The 22,610-nt window shown below is 49.3% G+C and overlaps 7 protein-coding genes across 7 annotated transcripts in view; 3 read left to right on the forward strand and 4 right to left on the reverse strand.

Moving 5' to 3' along the window:
• Positions 1-334: 334 nt before the first annotated feature.
• Positions 335-4,215, reverse strand: Pmar_PMAR016430 (cell cycle switch protein, putative; the record flags this gene model as incomplete). The annotated part of the gene is made up of 15 exons (XM_002777637.1): positions 335-425; positions 529-616; positions 1,304-1,430; positions 1,516-1,625; positions 1,675-1,794; positions 2,070-2,388; positions 2,453-2,512; positions 3,084-3,213; positions 3,261-3,328; positions 3,376-3,492; positions 3,557-3,647; positions 3,696-3,825; positions 3,910-3,952; positions 4,003-4,077; positions 4,135-4,215. The coding sequence occupies 15 exons, from the start codon at positions 4,213-4,215 to the stop codon at positions 335-337; spliced, it is 1,650 nt and encodes a 549-aa protein (XP_002777683.1).
• Positions 4,216-4,405: 190 nt separating this feature from the next.
• Pmar_PMAR016431 (hypothetical protein) lies at positions 4,406-4,648 on the reverse strand (the record flags this gene model as incomplete). The annotated part of the gene is made up of 1 exon (XM_002777638.1): positions 4,406-4,648. A coding segment is annotated over one exon (243 nt), but the record flags the coding sequence as incomplete, so codon positions are not given.
• Positions 4,649-5,083: 435 nt separating this feature from the next.
• On the reverse strand, positions 5,084-5,366 carry Pmar_PMAR016432 (hypothetical protein; the record flags this gene model as incomplete). The annotated part of the gene is made up of 2 exons (XM_002777639.1): positions 5,084-5,188; positions 5,235-5,366. 2 exons carry the CDS (start codon positions 5,364-5,366, stop codon positions 5,084-5,086), a joined length of 237 nt encoding a protein of 78 aa, XP_002777685.1.
• Positions 5,367-5,638: 272 nt separating this feature from the next.
• Pmar_PMAR016433 (hypothetical protein) lies at positions 5,639-5,798 on the reverse strand (the record flags this gene model as incomplete). Its single annotated transcript, XM_002777640.1, has 1 exon — positions 5,639-5,798. A coding segment is annotated over one exon (160 nt), but the record flags the coding sequence as incomplete, so codon positions are not given.
• Positions 5,799-6,678: 880 nt separating this feature from the next.
• Pmar_PMAR016434 (Mitogen-activated protein kinase organizer, putative) lies at positions 6,679-10,624 on the forward strand (the record flags this gene model as incomplete). The annotated part of the gene is made up of 15 exons (XM_002777641.1): positions 6,679-6,794; positions 7,056-7,161; positions 7,213-7,287; positions 7,390-7,492; positions 7,705-7,856; positions 8,198-8,256; positions 8,670-8,780; positions 8,842-8,957; positions 9,231-9,343; positions 9,469-9,534; positions 9,682-9,779; positions 9,881-9,993; positions 10,043-10,168; positions 10,297-10,386; positions 10,464-10,624. 15 exons carry the CDS (start codon positions 6,679-6,681, stop codon positions 10,622-10,624), a joined length of 1,605 nt encoding a protein of 534 aa, XP_002777687.1.
• Positions 10,625-11,584: 960 nt separating this feature from the next.
• On the forward strand, positions 11,585-13,166 carry Pmar_PMAR016435 (short-chain dehydrogenase, putative; the record flags this gene model as incomplete). The annotated part of the gene is made up of 9 exons (XM_002777642.1): positions 11,585-11,704; positions 11,750-11,898; positions 11,942-12,030; positions 12,152-12,256; positions 12,298-12,407; positions 12,558-12,624; positions 12,680-12,810; positions 12,864-13,001; positions 13,056-13,166. Exons 1-9 carry the CDS (start codon positions 11,600-11,602, stop codon positions 13,164-13,166), a joined length of 1,005 nt encoding a protein of 334 aa, XP_002777688.1. The 5' UTR covers positions 11,585-11,599.
• A 2,473-nt stretch (positions 13,167-15,639) lies between these two features.
• The window catches only part of Pmar_PMAR016436 (ciliary dynein heavy chain, putative), a gene marked incomplete at both ends in the record, with an annotated part of 16,335 nt that continues 9,364 nt past the window's right edge, over positions 15,640-22,610 (forward strand). Inside the window, 35 exons of the mRNA XM_002777643.1 lie at positions 15,640-15,897; positions 15,949-16,086; positions 16,132-16,254; positions 16,302-16,477; positions 16,524-16,622; positions 16,667-16,789; positions 16,845-16,954; positions 16,998-17,154; positions 17,381-17,495; positions 17,544-17,702; positions 17,743-17,877; positions 17,933-18,069; positions 18,114-18,270; positions 18,317-18,425; positions 18,475-18,595; positions 18,645-18,767; positions 18,816-18,900; positions 19,100-19,291; positions 19,342-19,485; positions 19,691-19,795; positions 19,840-19,970; positions 20,033-20,114; positions 20,185-20,256; positions 20,305-20,475; positions 20,564-20,729; positions 20,881-20,983; positions 21,030-21,093; positions 21,140-21,287; positions 21,334-21,470; positions 21,600-21,709; positions 21,761-21,887; positions 21,938-22,067; positions 22,116-22,301; positions 22,349-22,473; positions 22,524-22,604. Of these exons, the coding sequence (XP_002777689.1) occupies positions 15,640-15,897; positions 15,949-16,086; positions 16,132-16,254; positions 16,302-16,477; positions 16,524-16,622; positions 16,667-16,789; positions 16,845-16,954; positions 16,998-17,154; positions 17,381-17,495; positions 17,544-17,702; positions 17,743-17,877; positions 17,933-18,069; positions 18,114-18,270; positions 18,317-18,425; positions 18,475-18,595; positions 18,645-18,767; positions 18,816-18,900; positions 19,100-19,291; positions 19,342-19,485; positions 19,691-19,795; positions 19,840-19,970; positions 20,033-20,114; positions 20,185-20,256; positions 20,305-20,475; positions 20,564-20,729; positions 20,881-20,983; positions 21,030-21,093; positions 21,140-21,287; positions 21,334-21,470; positions 21,600-21,709; positions 21,761-21,887; positions 21,938-22,067; positions 22,116-22,301; positions 22,349-22,473; positions 22,524-22,604 (4,599 nt within the window). The remainder of the gene's footprint in view (positions 15,898-15,948; positions 16,087-16,131; positions 16,255-16,301; positions 16,478-16,523; positions 16,623-16,666; positions 16,790-16,844; positions 16,955-16,997; positions 17,155-17,380; positions 17,496-17,543; positions 17,703-17,742; positions 17,878-17,932; positions 18,070-18,113; positions 18,271-18,316; positions 18,426-18,474; positions 18,596-18,644; positions 18,768-18,815; positions 18,901-19,099; positions 19,292-19,341; positions 19,486-19,690; positions 19,796-19,839; positions 19,971-20,032; positions 20,115-20,184; positions 20,257-20,304; positions 20,476-20,563; positions 20,730-20,880; positions 20,984-21,029; positions 21,094-21,139; positions 21,288-21,333; positions 21,471-21,599; positions 21,710-21,760; positions 21,888-21,937; positions 22,068-22,115; positions 22,302-22,348; positions 22,474-22,523; positions 22,605-22,610) is intronic.

Below are 22,610 nucleotides of genomic sequence, written 5' to 3' on the forward strand. Positions count from 1 at the left end.
ACCAGTGATCATATCAGGACCCGACATGTGTCGACGAGGTCAATCGCGTGCGCTTCTTTCGACCAAGTGGTCGGATGTTCGTCCTGAGCGACCGGAAGGAAATGTTAGATTCAGCCGAATCAATGATCAAGAACTGTGAAGAGTTGATTCCAAGACTCAAAGGTATTCATGACAGGTTCGTTGAGAAACAGAATGAGGTGCGTCTCTCGACACTGGACACGTTCATGATCGTATTACTGGCAGGCGAAACGCAATGTCCAAGATGTACTTGAGATGGTTCAAAAACTAGGCGGACGCGCTGTAGATAAGAGTGATTCGGCACCCACGTGATGAATTAGTCGATAGTTGGCAACACATGTATTAGGTTGATGATTGGTATCTCATTTTGTATGTCTGTTGTGTTCTTCCATGCGACGCATTTCTGCCTGTTAATTGAAGTGTAGTATATGGCTCGTGGAGAAGTGTTGATATCATTACTGTCCAACCGAGTGATATCGATAGTGGAACTTCGTGAAGTTGAACACTTACCACTTACGGGTTCTCTGACATATATTTATTTCGAGGTTCTGTGGCACAACGGTAGCGCATCTGACTCTATATCCGTTAGGGGGCACCCCTGAAATTTTCAATCATCGATTCACTGACCACTTGGAGAGTCTCTAGCATATGTACTCCAGCTCGTTATCAGGATACGTGACGCAACCGTAGCGAGTATGACTTCGGGTTAGAAGGCTATCCGTTCGAAGTGATCGGGAGCGTATTCAGCCGGAAAACTCCTCCGACGATCTTTCTCGATACTTTCCCACACACGTTTTTGAGGTGACTCAGTATGGTTTGGTATATGCAGGACTATCGACTCCACTTTGCAGACCGCAACCCGGCAGTGTCCGCCTTGATGAATACGACTCCACAGAGCTACGACTCCGTCGGGGGGGCAACCCTAAGCTGGCCCGTGTCACACACGAGCCTATCGAAGATTCAAACGAGATAACCTCAACTACTACAATTTTATACTTCATGAACGATACAGGTGCCCTCCTGTATTCTGCAAAAGCTTACTCATTTTCTCAAGTTCAACTTCCTATATCAGAGGTAGGGTTGAGGTTCATAACTATTGAGTTTTTCTGCCAACTATTAGAACTCAATACAGGAGAGTACCGGAAATGGTCTCTAGCGGACTGTCATGCCGTATGAGGTGGAAGAAAAAGCTCGCTGAGGCCCCGCCGCTGGTAGAAGGATCGACGACTGTGATACCGACTCTAACAACAGACGAGTTGACCAGATGTGGCTCCAGTCAAAGTACCCCGAATAGGTGGGAATACATTCCAAAAGCGTAACGTCTCGTCCCCAGCTCCAGTGACGACGGTTTGCCCATCTGGCGATACCGACAGGTACAAAACTCGATATGTATGTCCTGTGAGGGTGACGACCTACGGAATAACAGTTGAATTGACAGATACTGCGTGGATCCAATCCAGGCTAGAGTAGAGCACAACATGTATGCAGGGAGCTTACTTTCCGCATGCTGGGATACTTCCATACAACGACCTGATTTAGGGAGTAACCGTGTGTTGACACCACCTCATTCACACTCTTAGCCCAGCTCAAGTTGCACACTTGCGAGCCTGATCATACGAGGAGGAGCAACACAGAAGTATATGAGCACAATGGAACCTGTGTCGACACAATTGAGGCAAGTGCCGGTATGAGTATCCCAGAAACGAATGCATCGGTCTGCGGTCCCACCCACCAGTAGCCAAACGTGTGATGCTGGTGTGGCGACCAAGCTAGAGCCTATAAGACGGTCACCGTCGCATAACAGCCACGTCCATATTCCAACTTCAGAGGGCCGAGCTCACACGAGAGGAGACCGGGCGGGTGTTGGACGGGGGAGTCCAAAGGAGCGCACAAGAAAAGTCCAAAAAGTTGTCGACACACCTTCACGGCTGCTTGATGATCGGCCAGTCTGAGTACTGGGGATATACGGCTAGTAACCTCCTAAAGCAATGAAGGCTATACTCTACATACGGTGGCAAGCTGCATCAACTACTCAGACGGATTACGGCAACCTACATCCATGGCACTCCCTGATGGCATCATAGAGGCACTCCAGGTAAGAACCTTGTTATCATTTCCACCACTAGCAAGCATAGTTCCATTATATGACCAACTCAAGCCGCAAACCTGGCACGCTGATCGTCGCACGAAAGCGCAGACGTAACTTACCTCCTGGCGATGCCCGATTAGCTTGCCCACATTACGTTGGGGACTACGGATATCCCTCAGTAGAATGGAGTGATCACGGCCACCAGTGGCGAGGCGAGACCCACTCCATGCAAGGGCACCGACTCTTCCACTATGCCCTAGGAGGTCACTAGTTTTCTCACACTGAAGAGCAGCGCTGTAGCGGAGTCACGAGTCGGTTAGAAACTGCAGATGCTCCCAGCCTCACCCGAACAGGATCCCACATCTGCACTTGACCTTTTCCAGTCCCAATTGCCACACTGGATCCCTAAAAAGCTCACCAAGTTAGCGTAGTAAGGTGCTACATTGAAGGTATTCAAATGGCGACCGAATCTTCTGTGATCAGTGGGTGGATAGTACTTAAGAGTATCAGTGATGAATGAACAACAGAAAATTCGAGTTCAGGATCTCAGCACTATAAGCAAGCAAACACCACCAAGATCCAATCCACGATCACAGGGTTGAGGGAGTTACGCTCTAAGAGAGCTAAGTTCAGGGCTGATGATATGGGACAGCAAGGGGAGAAACGGGAATCAAGAAAATAGGAAGGAATAAGGAAAAACAACCTCGACTGGTCCCTCGTTAAGCCTTCCGTCAGGAATGTCAGAGCTAACCTCTTCGCCTAGCTCTGCTGATGCGAACAGACAAATGATCGAGAGCATCATTCAAGGCAGTGAACTGGCCGACTACGGCGCCATTGAAGGTCGATACATCAACCGGCTGTGGCGTTTGACCCAGAAGTCGGTAAGGAACATCAAGCATGATCGGCAATAACTCTATTATAGATAGTAATTGCATATATGAGTCCGAACAGTGTACAAAGGAGCAGAAGCCATTACATCTTGGCTCCAAGCGACGCTTGCTACTAAGTCGTCTTCTGGAACCTCACACAACTGATTCACTGCGCCCGTCACAGGACACCACAGGAAAACCGTCCTCGCTAGTCCAACGGCGAGTAAGTTGCAGCTCCTGAGAAGACATCCCAAGTACCACAGGCCCTCAGCACAGTGGCCCACCCCCAATCCACTAGATTAAGGTAGAAATCGTCTTGGAGATTGGGAGCATCCAATACCTTGGCCGGGGCCTATAACACATACGTTGGACTGGAGACTCCTGCTACACACAGTCTACGCGAGAGATCTTCCGGAGGGGCTCGGCGTAACTGAGCCTTTTCCTGTTATTTCGTGGTACTGGATGAAGTTCCTTGGCCGCATTTAGGTACTCAGCGTCGCTCTGAGACGGAAGCATCTATATGTTAGCATAATACACTACAAGTCCCCAGAGCCGCACGCCTGGTTCCCACCGGACTCACCGAAACCTTCGAGTCGCCTCCACCTAGAGTCCCAAACAGACACGGCTTCCCGATGGACATGCCATGGCTCTGTGACGACGACCCGTCTTGACTAAAATTCCAAGGAGTTGCTCAGATATCCAATTCTTGTGTCGAGTACTTGTAGACTATACTCCGGGCTGTTGGTGTCAAAGATGATGCATCCTCAGAGTTCCCTGGCATGTCCGGTGACAGATCGAAATCCAACAGCTCCGAGCAGAGTGCTTGCATGTAGGATTCTCGAGACGCTTCTGAAACGAAACAAACATCATCCCATTCCATGGGGTAGAGTCGAGAGAGCAACCACCATCAGACCGGCGGCCATCGATGCTTACCGGCTCTCATATTCTGAGCATCTGCGGCGGAGTGTCCAGCAGACTGAAAGAGGCCAAGGACCATGAGAGCCCAGGGTAGGGCTTCAGCGTCACCTGTCTTGCTGCTGCTGCATCACTCCTCCAGAATGCGCCATTGCGATGAAGCTCCCCAAGAATAGCGAATGTCGACTGAAAAAGATGCATCTATGCGGCACAGCAATCAAGAAAGCGCTTCCAAACGCCGACCTGGAAATCTCGTGTGTTCCCAGCGACCGGAGGGATCTCATGCGAGAACATCGACTGCCGAGTACGACCGGATGGGGCCATAGGAGGGAGTCGATAACAGGTTCGCTGAGGTGGGATGAGGGTCGAGGTATGCGGCTTTCCGAGCACCCATATGATCCACGATTCCTCGTCGTAAATCGCTCTCGAGTGAACTCTTATAAAAGTCAAAGACTTGTATAGGAATTGCATGCCTTGACCTCCTAAGGAAAATGATCACTGTCAGGAGAGAATACTACTCACGGAAAACACTATGTAGAGACAACTTGTCTCCGTATACTGCCTTGTCTGAGACAAGGCGGTATACGGAGAGAGCGACTACTGCAGCATCGAGGAACGATAATGCAACATTCGCTGTTCTAGAGAAATCTATGAATCGATGGTCTAATACATAGATCACGGAGATCTGTATAGGGCACGACCAAGGCCCTTTCGGAGGGATTCGGGAGATTTGCAGAAGTCCGAGTGGGATAACCGCCTAAGGCGAGGCTTGTGTAAAACGCACTACATATGATGGATGAGGGAGGCGCAAGCAGGCGTGAATGGATAGACCAGAGTTAAACATACTGTGATGCTTCAAAGGATGGTGACTGCTGGTAGGTATCACCAAAGGGTGATGATCGGGTGTATGCAGACTCATGAGCGCCTTCATGTCAATCGAACCCGACTCGGGATTCAGTACCATGTACCTACGCTGGTCACAGTCACTGAGCAGCGGCAAGACTTGGGGTCATCCGAATACACGCTTTCCCGAGGACGTGCGTATTAGACACTAGACATACCCGTCTTCATAGGAGTGCCGACCTGGTACATCCGACCAAGGCAATCTAAGCATATCCTCAGGAGATTGAGTCCAGTGATGATCGTGCAAGTATCTACAAACTGCTGCTTCTGGAATGTTAGTGAGGGAGTTTCACCTCGTCCTCGCAGCATCGAACTGAATAGGAGCAGCTTGACTCAATTGATTGAGCATATGCAATGCACGTTGAGCTGACTTCACCGCGGTCTCAGCCTCCAACTACAGTCGTCGTCGTAGTTAGAAGATACTGGAAAAGGATGCTGACCTGACTCTTGAATGCCGCATTGTTCGCAGCGTATGCAGCGATTTTGGCCAGACCAGGTCCCTGTAGGCCGTACTTAGCATCATCATAGAGGATTGTCTTCGTCATGAGTGAATGACCGTCGAAAACATCCATTCTGATTGACAACAAGAGCAGCACTTTAGCTAGGAAATTGGTGGATGACACGCCACACTGATTGAGTGCTTATATCGTATAGCTATGTTTGTGTTCGAAGGATCATCGTGGCTCATGTCACGGCACGCTGTACCTGAGTCGAAAGATGAAGATCATCCTCAAACTGCCAATACCGAGATGACTATGCTATCGCAATTAGACCCAACATGAGTTGCAGCAGCAACGGTTGGACGGACTTATACGATGATCCTCATCAACGTTGCCTGCAGAGCGGAGATGAGCACATAGCTGAGGCTGCAGCTGCCGTACTACTCCCGAGAACTCGGGCGAGGAGTCTTGTGACCAATACTCCAACGGCTCGATAACAGATTCGGGGAGCTCCAGAGGCGTACTGGTACGTTGTTGCTTGTCCAGAAACTCTGGGAAATTATCCTCGAGTGGGAGCGTGTGCTCGCACTGTTTGATGATGACACTACGCCATCCCGACATCACTAACTTGCGATGCGTATAGGTTTGTGCACTTTCCTCACTGCCCACCGAACTAGATCGTATGACATTATCTATCTTCTACAGCCAGTGAGCTGGCGGGCTCCAAGAACGAGAATGGAGCTCCGTGGGCTCGATTGGTATCATCCATGGCGAATGCCTCACGGAGGAGCTCGTCATACTGTCTTGGTCTAACTACAGCAGACAACCTGTTCTAGAGTGTCCAAAGTCGGACACTCAAAGAGTACAGTGGAAATTATCAATGTTACTGTACAGTACTACAATGTATCAAATAACAGCTATCGGATGCTACGACTGGCCGATTGCTCAGGATACCTCCCGCAAACTGGCCCCTCCCATAGCCTCGTGATATCTACGGTAGTGCTAGCTCATCTCTCATCAAAGTATTGATGCCCAAGGTACGGGGATAAAGCCCGAGGCATCGTATCCTGCCCACCCTCTAGGGTGGGCACCTACGCCCTAGCGAGATGCAGCGGCACCTACGTCCTATACCCTAGCGTAGTATCATGCGAATGGCCGAGCTACCAGCTCCCGAGCCGATAGAAGCAATGACTGAAGTTTCCATTGAACCATCAATCTGATGAAAGAAACAATAGGAACTACCCCTCCACTTCTATTTGTAAAGCAAAACGATTTCACATCCGGCGCTGTCGGATCTCGCTTCGCCATCGTAATCGACTCATGCGCATTTCACGATGGCCACCTAACGTCGGAGAAGGGAACTATGATGCTGAAAAGCAAGAAGTGCCGGTGCGGTTGTAGTTAGCATATTTCTCTCCTTTCCCGAGTTCGTCGTCTACTATACATGATGTTCGGCTTGTTGTCTCGTCGTGCCTTGGGCCCAGCACTCCTCCGTCCGCTGTATCAGCGTGGCGTTATGGCTGCTTCTGGCAATACACTCAGGACTGCTATTCCCACTGGGTACATACCGTTGACTCATCGGCGATTCGCTGAGTTCTATCCGTTTGATCTCCAGTGATTTCATGCATCTCGAACTTCATTTGTTGGTGAGAATTTTGAGAAGTTCTCATTGGCTTCTGTATACCTTTATCCGACTTTGTATGTAAGCTCCTATAACACGTGAGGAAGCTCATGCACCCAGTTGAGGAAAGCGAGCATGAATTCCAATACTAGTCCGGTCAGCATCCTATTACAAAGGGTCGGCCCGATAGTCGTTATCAGGTGGTCCAACAATGGTTTTCGAGGCTTTGCCAGCATACCGCCAACTAAGCCGATAAGCTCTCTAACACCGGTGAATAACAACTCGATTGATACGGTCACGCAGAAGGTACTTCGTATGGAGTATCATTCTGATAGGAATATTCCCACTGGGTTGCAGGTTTCGGCCACCGGACTGCTCCCCGCATTTAAGTCCAAAATAGCCGAAGTTACTAACAAAAGTGCTATCTTTGAGGTAAGGGTCCTGTGATTCATTTTAACATCATTACTGTTGGGCCGAAGAGTCCAGGGACTACCTCGGACATTGATATTCGATGGCCGATAATCGTCTTATCAGATTTCTGTTGGAGTGGTTTTGGCTCAGTACAAGCAGATCTTCCTAAGCCTCATGCGGAACATCTTCCAATCCTTCAGACCGCTGCTGATCACCGTTATTATGGGTAGTATAAAATATTTAGCTCACCCCTATCCACTGACGCACTTGAGTCGTATGCCTACTGTGCCTCCGTTAGCTCTATTGAAGCGTACTATGTAGGATAGAATAGTCCCACCACTCCGCTTCTGCCACTGGTTGGCGCCAGTGTTGGCCCTCACATGTCCACCCTTGAGGGTTGCTGGTAGCCTTGGTGGTGGTTGTCTCTGTGGTGGTTAGGTAACATGCTCAAGATGGCTGCATTCTTGATGCAATTCCCCGTATCGTTCTACTCAATCTTCTTTTTCGAAGTATTCTATGGGATGGCACAGTTGGCGATCAGCTTCGTCTTCGTGTGTTTCTTCCACAACGGCATGAGCCTCCAGACGCGAGTAAGGTCCGTATCGTTTTGGGTGTATGTTAGGTAACGTTCTTAAGATGGCTGCATTTCTGCTCCAAATACCCATCGGCTTTTACTCCATCTTCATGTTCGAATGCTTTTATGGCATTTTCCAGCTAGGATTAAGTTTCGTCTTTGTGTGCTTCTTCCATAACGATATGAGTATGCAGTCGAGGGTAATAGGATAGAGGGTAGAGCTTTCGTTAGAATAAAGAGTAGAAACAGCAGGGCTGTGAGTCTTATTCGTAGTTGGTTCACCCGGGAAGGATGATAGTGGGATCTCGAAAAAGGGTCCAATACACCGCGCCATCTCTGTGCTCTTCCTTTTATCAGGCTCGACAACAACTGCTTAGAACGATGAGCCGTAACTTGAGACGGTTCAAGCATATGATGTAGGAGCTGCGTTTGCTGGAGGAAGCGTTTTTCAAAGGCAGAATATCATTGATGGCGATCCAGTTTCGTGTGGGAGATCAACAGGGCTTTGTGTTGGTGTCTACAGTGTGGCAAGTTTCAAGGGGACTGTCAGAATCATATAGAAGCGTCCATTCGGAAAGAGCGGCTTCTGAGAAGAAGATGTATTGTATTGAATGCAGCTATTAACGGTGCACTCAAAACTCGAGTAGGGTTTATGACCTAACGAAAGGTTGTCGCCAGTGAACGCTCTGATGAAATCAGGGAGGCTCGAGGCAGGCACTTGATTGAACAGAACGAGTGATATTAGTTTCTATGCGCTGAGCCTCAACAACTAAGAATCGGCACGTGGAACGAATTGTCAGGAAGTTTGTATTCTATTTTCTCGTACTAGCTACTTTCCATTAGTGAGCTCTGTGGTTTTCATGCCTTCATTCTCATTGGAACGGCGACTGAAGGGGCACACACAGGTCGTCACCAGCGTGCGGTATAATCACAATGGGAGGTGAGTATAACGATGCAAGGTGTTCACCTACAACCAGATGAGGAATCCTGAGACCTTCTAGGTACTGCATGAGCACTTCACAGGATCGCTCTATACGTCTATGGAACCCGTCTAGCACCGCATGCGAGCCCATTAAAACGTACACTGGCCCACACAATCGTGATGTTAATGACTGTTGTAAGTAGGGGGGTACTGAAGACGGGCCATGGCTCACACGGAATTAATCAACGTGGCTGTCCCAAGAAATACTCCTTCACTGATCGCTAGTATGTCAAGGTCTCCCGTGATTGGTGTCTTGGGGATCTGGAGGAATTGTGATGGAACGTTGACATACGTATAGAGTTTCTTAAGAACGTAGTAGTCACGTAGTATGAAGCAATACGCATGCATACGGCTGCATAGTCATCCTGGGGCACATCAGCTGAACTAGCCATACATTATCTCGCTCAGGTATGACGGACGACAATGCTAAGTTTGTCTCTGCTGGGGCCGACAAATATGTGTTCCTATGGGATGTGGCGACAGCAAAGATTATTCGAAGATTTGCGCGACACCGTGGGCCGGTGAGTCTGAGATGTTTCGCTCTTTATCCCTTTCTCGCCATCATTACTTGTCTACGACTGTGCTGTTGTACTCGTGTGGCATTAGCTTTATTGTAAGCATGTATTTCCTTATGAACCTTTGGCAGGTGAACTGTTGTGATTTCGCGGGCCAAGAGCAGAACATACTCTTGACAGGGAGCAATGATAAAACTGTAATAATTGTTTCTGCTCGGTCTCGATCATACAGTTAGTCTCCTTCCGCTGATCACACTGCTATCCTGCTTCCAACGTGGAGCACCTTTCGCTTGTTTATCTCCCGCGAGCTCTTCCTCACGATGAGTATATGGTTTTCGGTGTAGGTAATGTTGTGGGACTGGCGAGCATTCACCAACAACAAGCCGCTACAGACATTAACAGAAGCGTATGATTCTGTGCAGGCCATCAAGGTCATCAACGAGTATGTGTCTTATGTGCTCTCGTCCTTGTTCGATACTTTCCTTATAGCATCTGTTAGCACCCCTGGGTCGAATCATATCATGTATCGACTCTCTCCTCAAGGTACGAGGTACTCACTGGAAGTCTGGACGGCTGCCTTCGACGTTATGACGTTCGCTATGGTCGGCTCACGGTTGACGAATTCGATGGGCAGTCGATCAGTTGTATATCAGCAAGTGATATTATTCATCTCTCCGAGATTCACGTCACATTAGAGGTTCTCAGGCTCTGATGCACGATATCTTCTACTCGGTATGCTCGATAGTGGCATACGACTAGTGGAGACACAGAGTGGTCGGGTCGTTAAGAACTACAAGGGCAAGCATGTCAATCGAAGCTACAAAATCTATTGTAAGCCTTTGTAAGCGATACTTGTGGGAATCATCATGGCAACCCTTATGGCACAGAGAGAGCCGTTCTGCTGCGCCTTTACTCTCGATACGAACGCCACTTTAAGCCTGCATCTCCATAACTCGCAGGTACGTTTGACGGTTCCGAGAACCTTGTCCTCACTGGTTCGGAGGCAGGGAGTTTGGCGTGGTACGATGTAGCCGACGACGATTCAACTGGTGAGTGAAAGCGTTGTCGGGGCTTGGTACCAAGCTCGAGCATATAGGTCCTCCCGCTGTTGACTTTATCGTCGTAGGTTTTGTTACAGCACCAGCTAACAGCGGCGCAGTCCTATGCGTACGGTCTTTCGAGTCGCAAGTGCTGGCCACCACACAATCGGGTGAAATACTGGTCTACCATTCTGATCCTCAACAGTCCACTGAGCTGGGCCCGGCGCAGGCAAACGTTTCTAAGTGACACGCACACAGTATGCTTGAGTTGTCATTGTCTTGCTATAATATGGGCAATCCTCGTCGTATCCTGTAGGGAAGAAGAACGCATTTGTTCCTTGAAACGCCTCACCACATGCATGGATGGGTTCACGCTGACTACTTGGCTGTCGAGATTCACTTACACTCCAAAGCATAGTGATCTTGGTCATCTCAGCTTAACAAGATTGTCTCCCATCGATCGAGTTATTGATGCAAGGCTGACTATCTTGATGCTATTCAGAGTGATTATGTTCGCCGGGCAGCAGTAGGAGCCGTTGCCACACATGTGGTGAGAGGACTGCACATGGAAGAGAACATATCTTGTGCGGATTATATTATAGGCTGAGTGAATCAGAGATTTTTCCATGAAGTCATGAATCTCACTCGGCTTTATTTCCCGAAAGCTAGGGCATCACTTAACACGAGCTTTCACATGCTATACTACTTGAAACGTTCCGCATCGATCCGCATGCCATGCTATCCATGTTATCCTCTCGAGCGTGTGATACTCTATTTCGCTATATTGACGTCGGTTGAGCAAATGAGGCGGTGTACTGACATGTCCTGCTGCCGATGGAAAGGGTCTTTGAGGATCCTGATAATGTTTTACGGACTCGTATAGGCATAAACAATTGTATATCTGAGTACCATTGCTGATATAGTAATCAGCTCTATGTCGACTAATCCAGGCTCGAAGAGCCTTGCGCTAATGAAGGGATGCATCTGTTACTCCGAACCGTTACCACTAGCTTCTACTAGTCCGATAGGGCGACGACTTGTCACTCACAAGCTCGGCCCGGGCTAGACGAGACGTTTCTAAATATGTAGGGTGTAATACGATCGGATTGTCATACGCGTAGATAGTACTTGTGCCACATCCACGCAATGCTAGCGTCGTGGAAGCTGTGACTATCGCTTCCAGAAGGAGGATACTGATTTGCTGTATAGTTTTGAATACTCTATGTCCCCCTCCACCTATCTTGATGTCGACCCTAAGCTGGTTGACGTACTGAAGTTCGAAGGGATCAACTTCATTTTCACCTGGATCGGAGCTCTCGTTAGACTGGTACATGGACTAATGTTGCCAAATGACCCAGTCGTTATCTTCTAGATTCTAGATGCAATCATGCTCGGTCTCCTCCCACTAGGATACACCATCTCCCGTGTATGGGCACGTATGCGACAACAAGCAGAGCCGCCTAAGGTTGTCTTGATAACAGGAGCGGGTGGTGAAGGTCTCGGAGCTATGCTCGCTTTACAGTAGCCCTAGTAGGCTAGGAAGGGCCCTACACCCCTGAGTCAGATACGCTGGACCATCTACTCGTAAGATCATCCTAACTGATGTCCATAGAGAGTCGCTTGAGGCTGTGGCGGAGGCTTGCCGCGCCAAAGGTGAGAACCTATTACTTCTCACAACTCCTCCAGTCCCACGGGACAAGGCTCTTTCGATTCTTCTTCTACTGCTACTACCATTCTAAGCAGGCTGAGATCATTTGGATAGGTCGCAATGCAGGTACATCAGAAGTCGTGTTGGTCGAGGCAGATGTTTGTGATGAATCTGCCATGAGAGAACTGGCACGTGCTCATTCTGATGTCGATCTGGTTATCGCTAATGCTGGTGAGCTCACGATAATAACTGTATGATATTTAATCGTTCAGGAGTGTCTGCCCATACAGTTCCAGGAGTTAGTGCTGAGAGACCAACACTGTCCGTGACTGAATCATCGTCGAAGGTTTTAAGCATCAATGTGTTAGGTGTTATGAATACGGTAAGTATTTGCAAATGATGGTTTTTGATTGGACACTAGGGGAATGATCGTCTAATCTAAAACCATCCCGGTAGTTTTCCCATAATTTTCGTACGGATTTGCCGGCCGTGTAGAGAAATGATCGTCTTGTTTTCTGAACGGTTCTCACAGATACTTCCCTTCGTCGATCCGATGTGCAAACGTCGTAGCGGGCATCTAGTTATAATATCGTCCATGGGTAATGATGCCTCTTGCTGGAGGTTGGCAGGAGAACATTCGGCATCGTCTACCAGGTTCGTATCTACCAACTGCTGCATCACCAGAATACCACGCTAGCAAGGCTTGTGTCCGAGTTTATGGGGAGTCTCTGAGGGTCCTCCTCCGAGGTACCGGAGTCGATGTCACTGTTGTCTGTCCTGGATTCGTGAGTTCCGGCCGTGGGTTCGGAGGACAGCTTCTTGATCCACTCTAATGCAGGTGAAGACCCCAATGACCGATATCGCTGCAATGCGGCATGTCCATCCCCTCCCATTGATGGTGTCGGGCGAGGACGCAGCCCTCAAGTGTAAGCAAGGAATCGATGCTAACATGGCCGTCGTCAACTTTCCGGCCCCTGTAAGTTCCCTGATGGGCATTTCTTCAGCGTTTTTGATGTTGTTTTACGTGCAGCTACTGTGGATCACCGAGGCGGCAATGAGCTGGCCTTCTACCATTCGAGAACTGATAATCCCGTGTCCTCCTGGAACTCAACTCTCCAGACTGGCCAGACTTGAGGCGTAGGCATGGCTCCAGAGGTTGCCGGTTTTTAACAGTGTTACGTCTCAACTAATCCCCACCTTTCTAAGATGTTTGCAATGTTCGGGTTAGTTCTTCGTAAATTGGATCCTAAGGGGAGTCATTCTTTGCGCAGGGGAGGAGAATCACCTCGAGAGACAGACTATACTCACAAATCTGTGACGGGATCATCGGAAGACACAGCCGTAGTATGCGCGCCACAAGCAGTATTACTATAGTACACTATACCATCTACCATTCACAGTACGGAGGTGTTACAAAAGGCATAGTATAAGGTGTATATACTCGTTGTCCTGTACGCGTCTGTGACCACAGTCTCTTGGACAAGTGGCGTTTTCTTTCGAACTTGCGTATATCCAGGTTATTGTTGCCTGTTCACTCGTCTATCAGTTGCGTGGGGAAGGGGTAACCATCAGCGACGGTAAACTGTGATCTTGGCTAACCACCAAGACTCGGTAGTCATGTCTGATCTCGTCCCGTAGTGGGTCGTGCGGTCCAGAGGACGTCGAGGCAGCGTGATATAGTGCAAACAATTGATACAATTGATAGTGCGCTGCCAGTTTCGAAGAATCATTCACGATGCGTGGGATAACCTTCTCGCTCGCCTAGTAAGATACCATCGGGGGGTATTGGTTAGGGACTACTCAGAGAAGACCGATGTCAATGTGAAGTGCCGGGGTAGAATCCTACGTTCGGTAGTGTTCGGTGACTAACATGCCTACACCGTCGAGAGATCGGTCTAAGAATCAGCAGCTGAGATCTTCTTCAACATCACGCTTACCTCCGATAGAAGGAGCAAAGGAGTCTGGGGAGAAGAAAGTGGGAGCGAGACCAGCTATGCACATCTCAGATGCCGACCGATTGTACAGGTCTCTTTCGGTCTCCCAGAGGGCTTCAAGTCCAGGGGGATTGGACTTAACCTCGCAAGTCCACTCGTATCATCGAATGCCTTCCGTCATCTCGGCAGTGGTGATATGTGGAAGGTCCTTCCTCAACCTGCTGTGTCCTCGTGGAGGTCGTATTCATGTTAGGCGCCAGTCTCCAGACCAAAGAGTTTCTCGGCCTCCCACTCCCGCTCGCACTCCCTGGGCATTCATCATTCAGCTAGTTCGAACCGTCTGGGCAGGTCTAGTCGATCATCTGGTCCATTCTCGAGGAGCAAGTCTTCTGGCAGCACTGACGGGCTCGGTAGGATTCAAGTCTCTACAACCCCTATGGCTGATTATAGATACCGAGCCCGTGAAGCGTCAACGCATACCGAAGCACATGAGATACATCAAACATCTCTACCTGGGCCCATTGTACTCCAAGAGTAGCGAAGACAGCAAGCGGAGATCTATCGATATCGACGCAATCTCTCTTCCGCTCACAAGTGTCCTGGTAAGATGCGCTCCGTATTGATGTTCCTCATGAACTTGCCTAGCGCCGCCACGATGACGATCTTGGCGAGGATGAGAAAGCTTATCGTGAGGCCGAGATGTTGAGAACAGGTCGCAGTCTCCTGATGTTGCAGCTAGTGAGTATCAGTCTTAGGTGATGATGCTATTGCTTTCTTCGCCAAGTATGGTGACAATGTACCCGTCAAGTTCATCTACTGCGCTAGAGCATCTAACATGATCAGCTTCCAGCCTTATGCAATCGAGGTGCTTTCACTCATGTTCGCTCATCAAGGGATTCACTGCTTGTCGCACTTCAGTGTGTATCGAAACAGTTTTCTCGAGCAACAGGAGCCGGAGATTCCCTGAGTGTGGTGCTCTCAAAACTCGCCGAGTAATTCGAGACATAGTGAAGCGTTACGGATTGTTTTGGGTGTTGAAGATATTTCATCGTCACCCCGCCTGGCATCCTCCATGTGGTTAATTGCCGCGATGACCCTACTGAGTTTACGTCGAACTCTCAGTGGATGCACGAGAGTCGCACGTGAGAATTGAACCTTACCGGTCCACGGCTTGCCATGAGTTATGACTCATCATCAGGTTCAGCATTGTCTCCAAGCTGAGGTTTTTCCGTCACTACGTGAAGAACAAGTCCATCAGGGCCTGGCGTCAAAATGCTAATTATCGGCGCTTCAAGTCCCTACGATTCAAGTAGGTCCCTCTAGCTTTTGTCAGACTTCTGCCGCATGAGCGTAGGATTGAGGGATCTCCCTCTAACCGATCTAGACCTCTCACTCTCGGCAGTTTGAGTAGCACTGAGCTTGGTTTAACAATGACGGGCCGTTTTGATACAGCCACATTATTGATGTTCCTCGTGGATTGTTGACGATGTTTAGGCTCTCAAAGAGGCTGGTTTTACTGAGACCTTTACTGGCTCCTTATATTACCATGGTCAACGTCGTCTGTAATGGAGATATACAGCAGGACACGAGACTCTTATATGGACCGCCCAGTCAAGGTATACCTTCGCACACCTCGAGATGGGGCATTCGTGGTTCTCAGGGTCAGGTTACCAGACGTATATGATCCAGGATTTCCTTAAGATGCAAGAGTCACGTAGATATCAGGAAGTCGATGCCGACGTGAAAGCCTTGGAGGCCGCCGTGGACGATATCTCTGATTGGATTGGGGAGTTAGTGAATAAGGTGGAAGCTCAAAATGGCCTCTTGAGCATCGTAGGGCTTGTGCAGGTTGAAGCCTTACAGGAGGACACCAAGGAGGGCGTTATCGACCCATCCCTCCTTGGGAACTCCTGGAACGAACGAAGCGCTAAGTCGTTGGTACGGTTGCACAAGAAGAATATGTTGCTCTCGAGAAGTTGAGTTACTCAGGTACAGCAGAGAAAGTTGAGGGAAATTCTAGCAGCGAGGAAGAAGCTGGCTCGGCAAGAGAAGAAATTGCTATGGTTCGTGATCAGGCTTGTAGAGCAACAACTTAGAAGCGCATTGATAGGCGTTGCTATTGCCTCGGTATCAGTGTTTCAGTCTTCTGGTTACTTGGAGCTCCCATTGTAGGTGCGAGAGTTCTGTTCACTACTCGCCGCGGGAGCTGAGCTGTCTCTCCCTGGCTTCATGTGCATGCTCTCTTCCTATCGTGGCGGCGTTAAGAAGCTACTGCCCCCCGAGAAAGAAATTCAGGTAGCGTCAGCGCACATGGTGACTCTTGCAGTGTTTGGTTGTTTTAGGTACGCCCACTGTTTTCGCTAACCGTGGAGTTCCGCAAGAAAAGTGTGATGGAGAGATCAGGCTTGGACGGCCTCATTTTCCACCCCAGTCGGTCGGACTTCGAGGAGGGAGTGAGGAAGTTTTGGGAAGGAGTGTTGGAGGCATTGAATAGAGTCCCCAATTTAGGCGTGAAAAAGTAAGTAAGTTGACGCTCCTGCCAATGATGATGCACGGTCTGACAGTTCGGACGAGTTGCCCAAACCAGAAGGGCGCCTGAAGCTGTCCCTTATGAGAGGAAGACCAGTGTCTGATGTTGTCAATAGGATACACGAGTTCAAGAGGTATGTGGCTGCGGTCAGCATGACAGCTGAGCTCAGTTCATAAGGTATATCAAGTATATGTCGGGTAAGGTGTTGGGAGATGTGGAGGCCGCAATTGAATATAGCTTGGCTCAGTATGTCCCGGCGAGGATTGTATTTGACTACGGAAACGAGTGGGACGAGGATCAGTGAGTTTACCCTATCGCTAGACTGCTGCTGCTGCTATTGCTTGCATATCGTCAGGTATATTGGGCAAGTTGGGCAAGATTGTGATATGATTATGGAAGATATGAATCTGATGAAGGAGTTCAAGGAGAAAGTGATCCCCAGCGTTAAAGTGTATCACACTGCTGGTGGGCTCAGCCTCTAACAAATCGGTCTCCTATTATGTCGCAGGCGCTATACTCGTCAATGGACAACCGCTGAGGGCTTCTTTGGAGCCTATACCGCTGAGAGCACTTGATGCCATGAAACGTATCTTGAACGACATTGCTAAAGAGAGGAATAAGGAGGTGCCGTATTCCACGGCCGCGACAGTAGGTTCGAACTTGAAGTAATCTTGCATCAGATGGTTGATAAGTTGGAGCAAATTCATCGTACTTTGGATAACAACCCAAGTTCAGCAGATCATGATGGAGACGGTCCGCCGGCCTCACTGCCAGTGTAGCACTCTGGGAGACGGCGCATTCGATGCTGACCTCTCGATACACCGCCTCGTGTGACAGCTAGCTGCTTACCAGTATGTAACTACTTATCATCAGAATCCTCATGGAGTGTAGATACACGGCATACATCAGCGCAGTGCAGCAGATCCGAGATGAGCTCGGTGACCTGCAAGAACGAAATGTTATGGTCACCGGCCTTTACTCGACGCTTGGGAAGTTTGGATCGACGGTAGGACTGAAGGTGCTCGTCGTTCATACTGGTACTTGCCACTGGTAGATTTCTATGGATGAGCGAATGCAGCTCGATCTCATGCAAAACAGGATGGAGGAATTATCTGATAAAAAAGTTGTCGAGGCCAGCGTATGCATTGAAAACATCCGAAAAGATATGACCAAGGACTGCCTCGAGAAGTGCGCTTCACTTGAAGCGGAATTGGTAATAATGTGCCGAGTTGGATCGGGCCAAGCTGTTGCAGGTCCATCTCGAGAGATCTTTGAACAGCGGTGTCTTCTTATCCGCTGACGCTGTAGTGAATCGAACACACGGGGAAGTCTTAGCTGATCTCGAAAGTATACATCAGATGATAGTCAAGAACGAGGAACGTGTCAATGTGCTAATACGAGCATTCAGACATCCTTTGCGATTACCCGTTCGGGGGGTTTCAGGCGCTCCAACGTTCGCTGCAGCTGATGAAAGTGAATCCATATGATTTTAATCAATTGCAGAAGCTCAAGTCTCGTTACGAACAACGGAGAGGAATTTGGGATTCGGTGGCGACTTGGCGCTCACTGACAACTGAGTGGTGAGTGAATTCAAGCTCGTGGGTTTTATGATCGATTTATCCAGGCTGAATGCTCCACTACGAGAAGTAGATGTTGAAGGGTTGAATCGGACTGTCAATACGATGTTCAAGGAAGCATTCAAGCTGAGCAAGCAGCTGGATGGAGATCAGGTTGTGGAGGAAATGAAAGAACTAATCGGTGTGTGGAAGAGCAATCTTCCGGTAGGGCTCAAGTTTCATGCCACTTGACTGTGTATTGTTTGCCCAGGTCATACAGGAGCTTGGTAACCCTGTGATGCAACGGAGGCATTGGGAGAGAGTGTGTCAGGCGGTCGGCCTGGCCCTCACTGGAACTGCCGCGACGCGTGTCACACTAAGTATGGGGATGGCCTGATGAGCATCATTGCACATTCCTTTGTTGTGTAGTGATGCTAGAGAAACAAGACATATACTCCCATCGGGAAGCAGTTGGGGAGATATCGGCCGCAGCCAGCGGGGAACATGCTCTGGAGAAGACTATGGTAAAGGTTGCCGGTTCGTGGGAGGGGTATTAGCAACTTATAAACCGGTGAGTCGGTCCATCTTGGTGATATCAGGTTGCAGCTGCCGGTGATGAACCATCGTAACACCAAGAATTTGTGGATCCTTGGTGACGTATCTGAACTGATAACATTCCTCGAGGACCACGCTGTGACGATACAGACGGCCCTAGGGAGCCGGTGATTTGATATGGATTGCCTATTGTGTGACTAGGCGGCTGTTGATAGATTCGTTGCTGGAGTCAAGAAAACTGTTGAGGAGTGGGCGAAGAAGATCTCGACCGCCTCAGATGTGCTTGATGAATGGTTACAGGTATATGCATCACTACGTTATCTGTCTCGATATTTTGTATCTCAAACTAACTTGGTCTTGGAGGATTGCGTAGCCTCGTTCCTGCTGGATTGATTAGTGATGACCCGGCTGTCGCCGAACTAATCCGTGACATCTTTAGTGACTTTCCCAGCATCCTCCACTGTGTGTAGTTGTATTGGTCATCGCATGCTCCCCTCAGGTCCAGAGGAGCTGGATGTACCTCGAAAACATCTTCTCGGCCGAGGACATCCAGCGGCAACTACCTAATGAAGCCGCCAAGTTCAAGTCTGTTGATAAATTCTGGAACGAGCTCTTCAAAAAGATTCGTCGGTCCTCCCCTGCGGCGATGGATGCATTCCACATTCCTAATTTACTCGTTCAGCTGCAAGAGGTATGTGTACTGCATAGGATATGATCATCTTGGAGAGGTATATTCCACAGGCGAATGAGACCCTAGACCAAGTGCAGAAATCTCTGGAGGACTATCTAGAGACTAAGAGAGCTCTCTTCCCAAGATTCTACTTCCTATCCAATGATGAACTCTTGTCGATCTTGAGCCAGACTAGGAATCCGCATGCAGTTCAGGTAGGCTGCGCGCATCTCGTGAATCAGTTTTCGGGTGCGGCTGTTTTACGGCTTTGAGAAATGCTGTAGCGCTACAACGCCACCAGCTCCATGATCCTATTGAATGATATCGTTGATGCGATGGTGGAATTTCGGTCATCCGTATATGTGTGTGAGATCGACACAATAGCAATGACGAATTCGGAGGCATTCTTTCCTTGTGTAGGAGCATCTGTCGAAATGCTTCGACGCGATGAATCGCGTGGTGTTTGACCCAGAGAAGAGCAGTCCGCCCGAGATAACACATTTCACCGACATTGCGGGAGAGCGAGTACGTGTCTGCTTGTGTTTAGTTTAGGATCCACCCTCTTATAGGTACCTAACTCCACGCCCGTGCGAGCCGAAGGAGCCGTGGAAATCTGGCTGAACTATATCCTCGATCAGATGGTACAGAGTTTGTATGATTTGACCAAGAAGAGTCTGCTGGAGTATCCCGAGGACGGGAGGTAACTCGGGCGGCATCTGTGGACAGCGATCATCTCGCAGGGTTGTGTCACCTTAGGTACAGGCGGGAGTGGTTGTTTGCAGACTATCCAGCGCAGAGTGTCCTGCTGGTGGATATGATTAGCTGGACATCAAACTGTGAGAAGGTAGATTCTACAAGAGTGACTCATTGCAGTGACTGATCGCGAGTTACAGGCGCTTAAACAGGATAGGGAGGAATGGAAAGGGGGCGAGATGCACCCTCTGTCGGAGTGCATCAAGTATCACCAAGAGCAGCTGCAGGAATCCGTAATGTGAACACCAGTGCCCGAATCGGGGCGAATGGTCATGCACTAGGTTGCGTATGTCCGACAAGATCTGAACAAGCTGCAGAGGATACTGATGGGCGCTCTCATCGTGCTGGACGTACATAACATCACCGTTATAGAGCAGCTCCTTGCAGCAGGCTGTAGAAGCGTCAATGATTTCGACTGGTCTAAGCAGCTACGATATTATTGGGATACTAAGGTAACCACTCGTGGGCACGAATGATTTTGAGGAAACCGTTCTTCAGGTTGACGACTGCATGTGTCGGCAGACGATATCTTCCTTCAAGTCGGTATATAGAACAGCAGTTTTTGAAGTGATATCATTCAGGTACTCTTATGAGTATCTGGGCAACGGTCCAAGACTGGTCATCACAGCTTTGACTGACAAGTGCTATATGACTTTGACAGGCGCCTTGCATCTCAACTACGGTGGGGCCCCGGCCGGTCCTGCAGGTGAGTTTTTGGCTGCGGCATTTCTCATTGGGAGAGCATAGTTGTCACTGTGTCTTGGAGAGGGGCCATTCCATTCGGTATGGTTATCCGGAGTTATCTATTATAGAGATTCTATATGGAATGCGGCGTCAGAGTTGGTGTTCGGTGGTAGGCACAGGGAAGACGGAGACCACGAAGGACCTCGGCAAGGCTCTGGCTGTTCAGTGTGTTGTCTTCAACTGCAGCGACGGTCTCGATTACAAGATCATGGGAAGGTGTGGTCTCCACTTGGTCGTTGCATTCAGTCTTCTGTCTTGAAAGGTTTTTCTCTGGCCTGGCTCAGGCAGGAGCATGGGCGTGCTTCGATGAGTTCAATCGCATTCAAGTATGTATCCTTCTGGAGTGTTGAGGCATCTTATAGATTTTGTCAGGTTGAGGTCCTCTCCGTCATTGCCCAGCAGATGTTGACCATTACTCAAGCCATTCGATCGAAGGTCTCCATATTCGAGTTCTCCGGACGGGAGATCCCTCTGAACCCACGTTTTGGCGTCTTCATCACCATGAATCCAGGCTATGCAGGTCAGCACCTTTTGCAGATGTGAACTTGTACGAGGCTGCTGTCAAGGTCGAACCGAGCTGCCGGACAATCTGAAGTCCCTATTCCGTCCAGTGGCAATGATGGTTCCCGACTACGCACTAATCGCGGAAATCATCCTCTACTCGGAGGGCTTCGAGGCGGGATCGATGCTCGCTAGGAAAATGGTAGGGGCTTTTGACTCGAAAGCCGCGTTCTTGACGCACTCGAAAGGTTTTGAGTACGTCAAGAACGCGGCGCAGATGACATTGCTCGAATAGCTCTGTGGCGGCTCTTGGGAATAGCGGCATCCTCAGGTTCAACTCTACCGACTGGCCAGCGAACAGCTGTCGAAACAGGATCACTACGATTTTGGTATGAGGGCAGTGAAGTCAGTATTGGTGATGGCGGGCCAACTCAAGCGAAAGTGAGTATTTGCCTCTCGGTCCCGATCGAGAGTAGAACTGGTGACTGTAAGATACCCTGAGCTTAACGAGGACGTAACGCTGATTCGGGCCATGCGGGACTCCAATGTACCGAAGTTTGTGAGTGCTGATCTGCCGCTCTTCATGGGCATTATCAGCGATCTCTTCCCTGGGATACAGGTAGCATTTAGATTTGCATGCTAGACCGAAACGGACTTTGCTGTTCATAGGTTCCTTACGTGGATTACGGGGCTTTGCAGAAAGAAATAGAGGCGCAGCTTCGAAAGGAACACCTGCAGGTGGTCGAGGGTTTTGTAGGGAAAATAATTCAGCTTCTGGAAACGCAGTTGGTTCGCCATGGTAAAGAGCTCAAGAGCGCAAGTCTCGTGTGGTAGCGTTATGGTGCAGGAGTGATGGTAGTCGGAGTTACAGCGACGGGCAAGTCGACGTGCTCTACGATCCTCTCCAGAGCGTTGTCACAGCTTTGTCTGGATGGTTCGACGGACCCCGCTCACCAAGTGACCAAGGTTATGGCCTTGAACCCGAAGAGTATATCTATGGAGGAACTGTACGGCAGCTTCAATGAGAACACTGGTCAGTGGTCTCGAGCCATTCATCGCAGTATTGATGTGAGTTTTCAGGGGAATGGTCGGACGGGTTGGTGGCCATTCTGGTGAGGGAGGCCTTGAGTGATACTTCCGATAACAAAAAGTGGGTGCAGTTTGACGGACCTGTGGATGCTATTTGGATTGAAAATATGAACACTGTGGGATGAACGACCTCAGTTCAGTACTCGAGGCAGAGTCCGTTGATCAGGTGCTGGATGACAACAAGATGCTTTGCCTGAATAATGGGGAGAGGATAAAACTCGCCCCGACCATGACGATGATGTTCGAGGTACGT

The sequence above is a fragment of the Perkinsus marinus genome (genome assembly GCF_000006405.1).
Source record: "Perkinsus marinus ATCC 50983 genomic scaffold scf_1104296951238, whole genome shotgun sequence".
Lineage (NCBI taxonomy): Eukaryota > Perkinsozoa > Perkinsida > Perkinsidae > Perkinsus > Perkinsus marinus.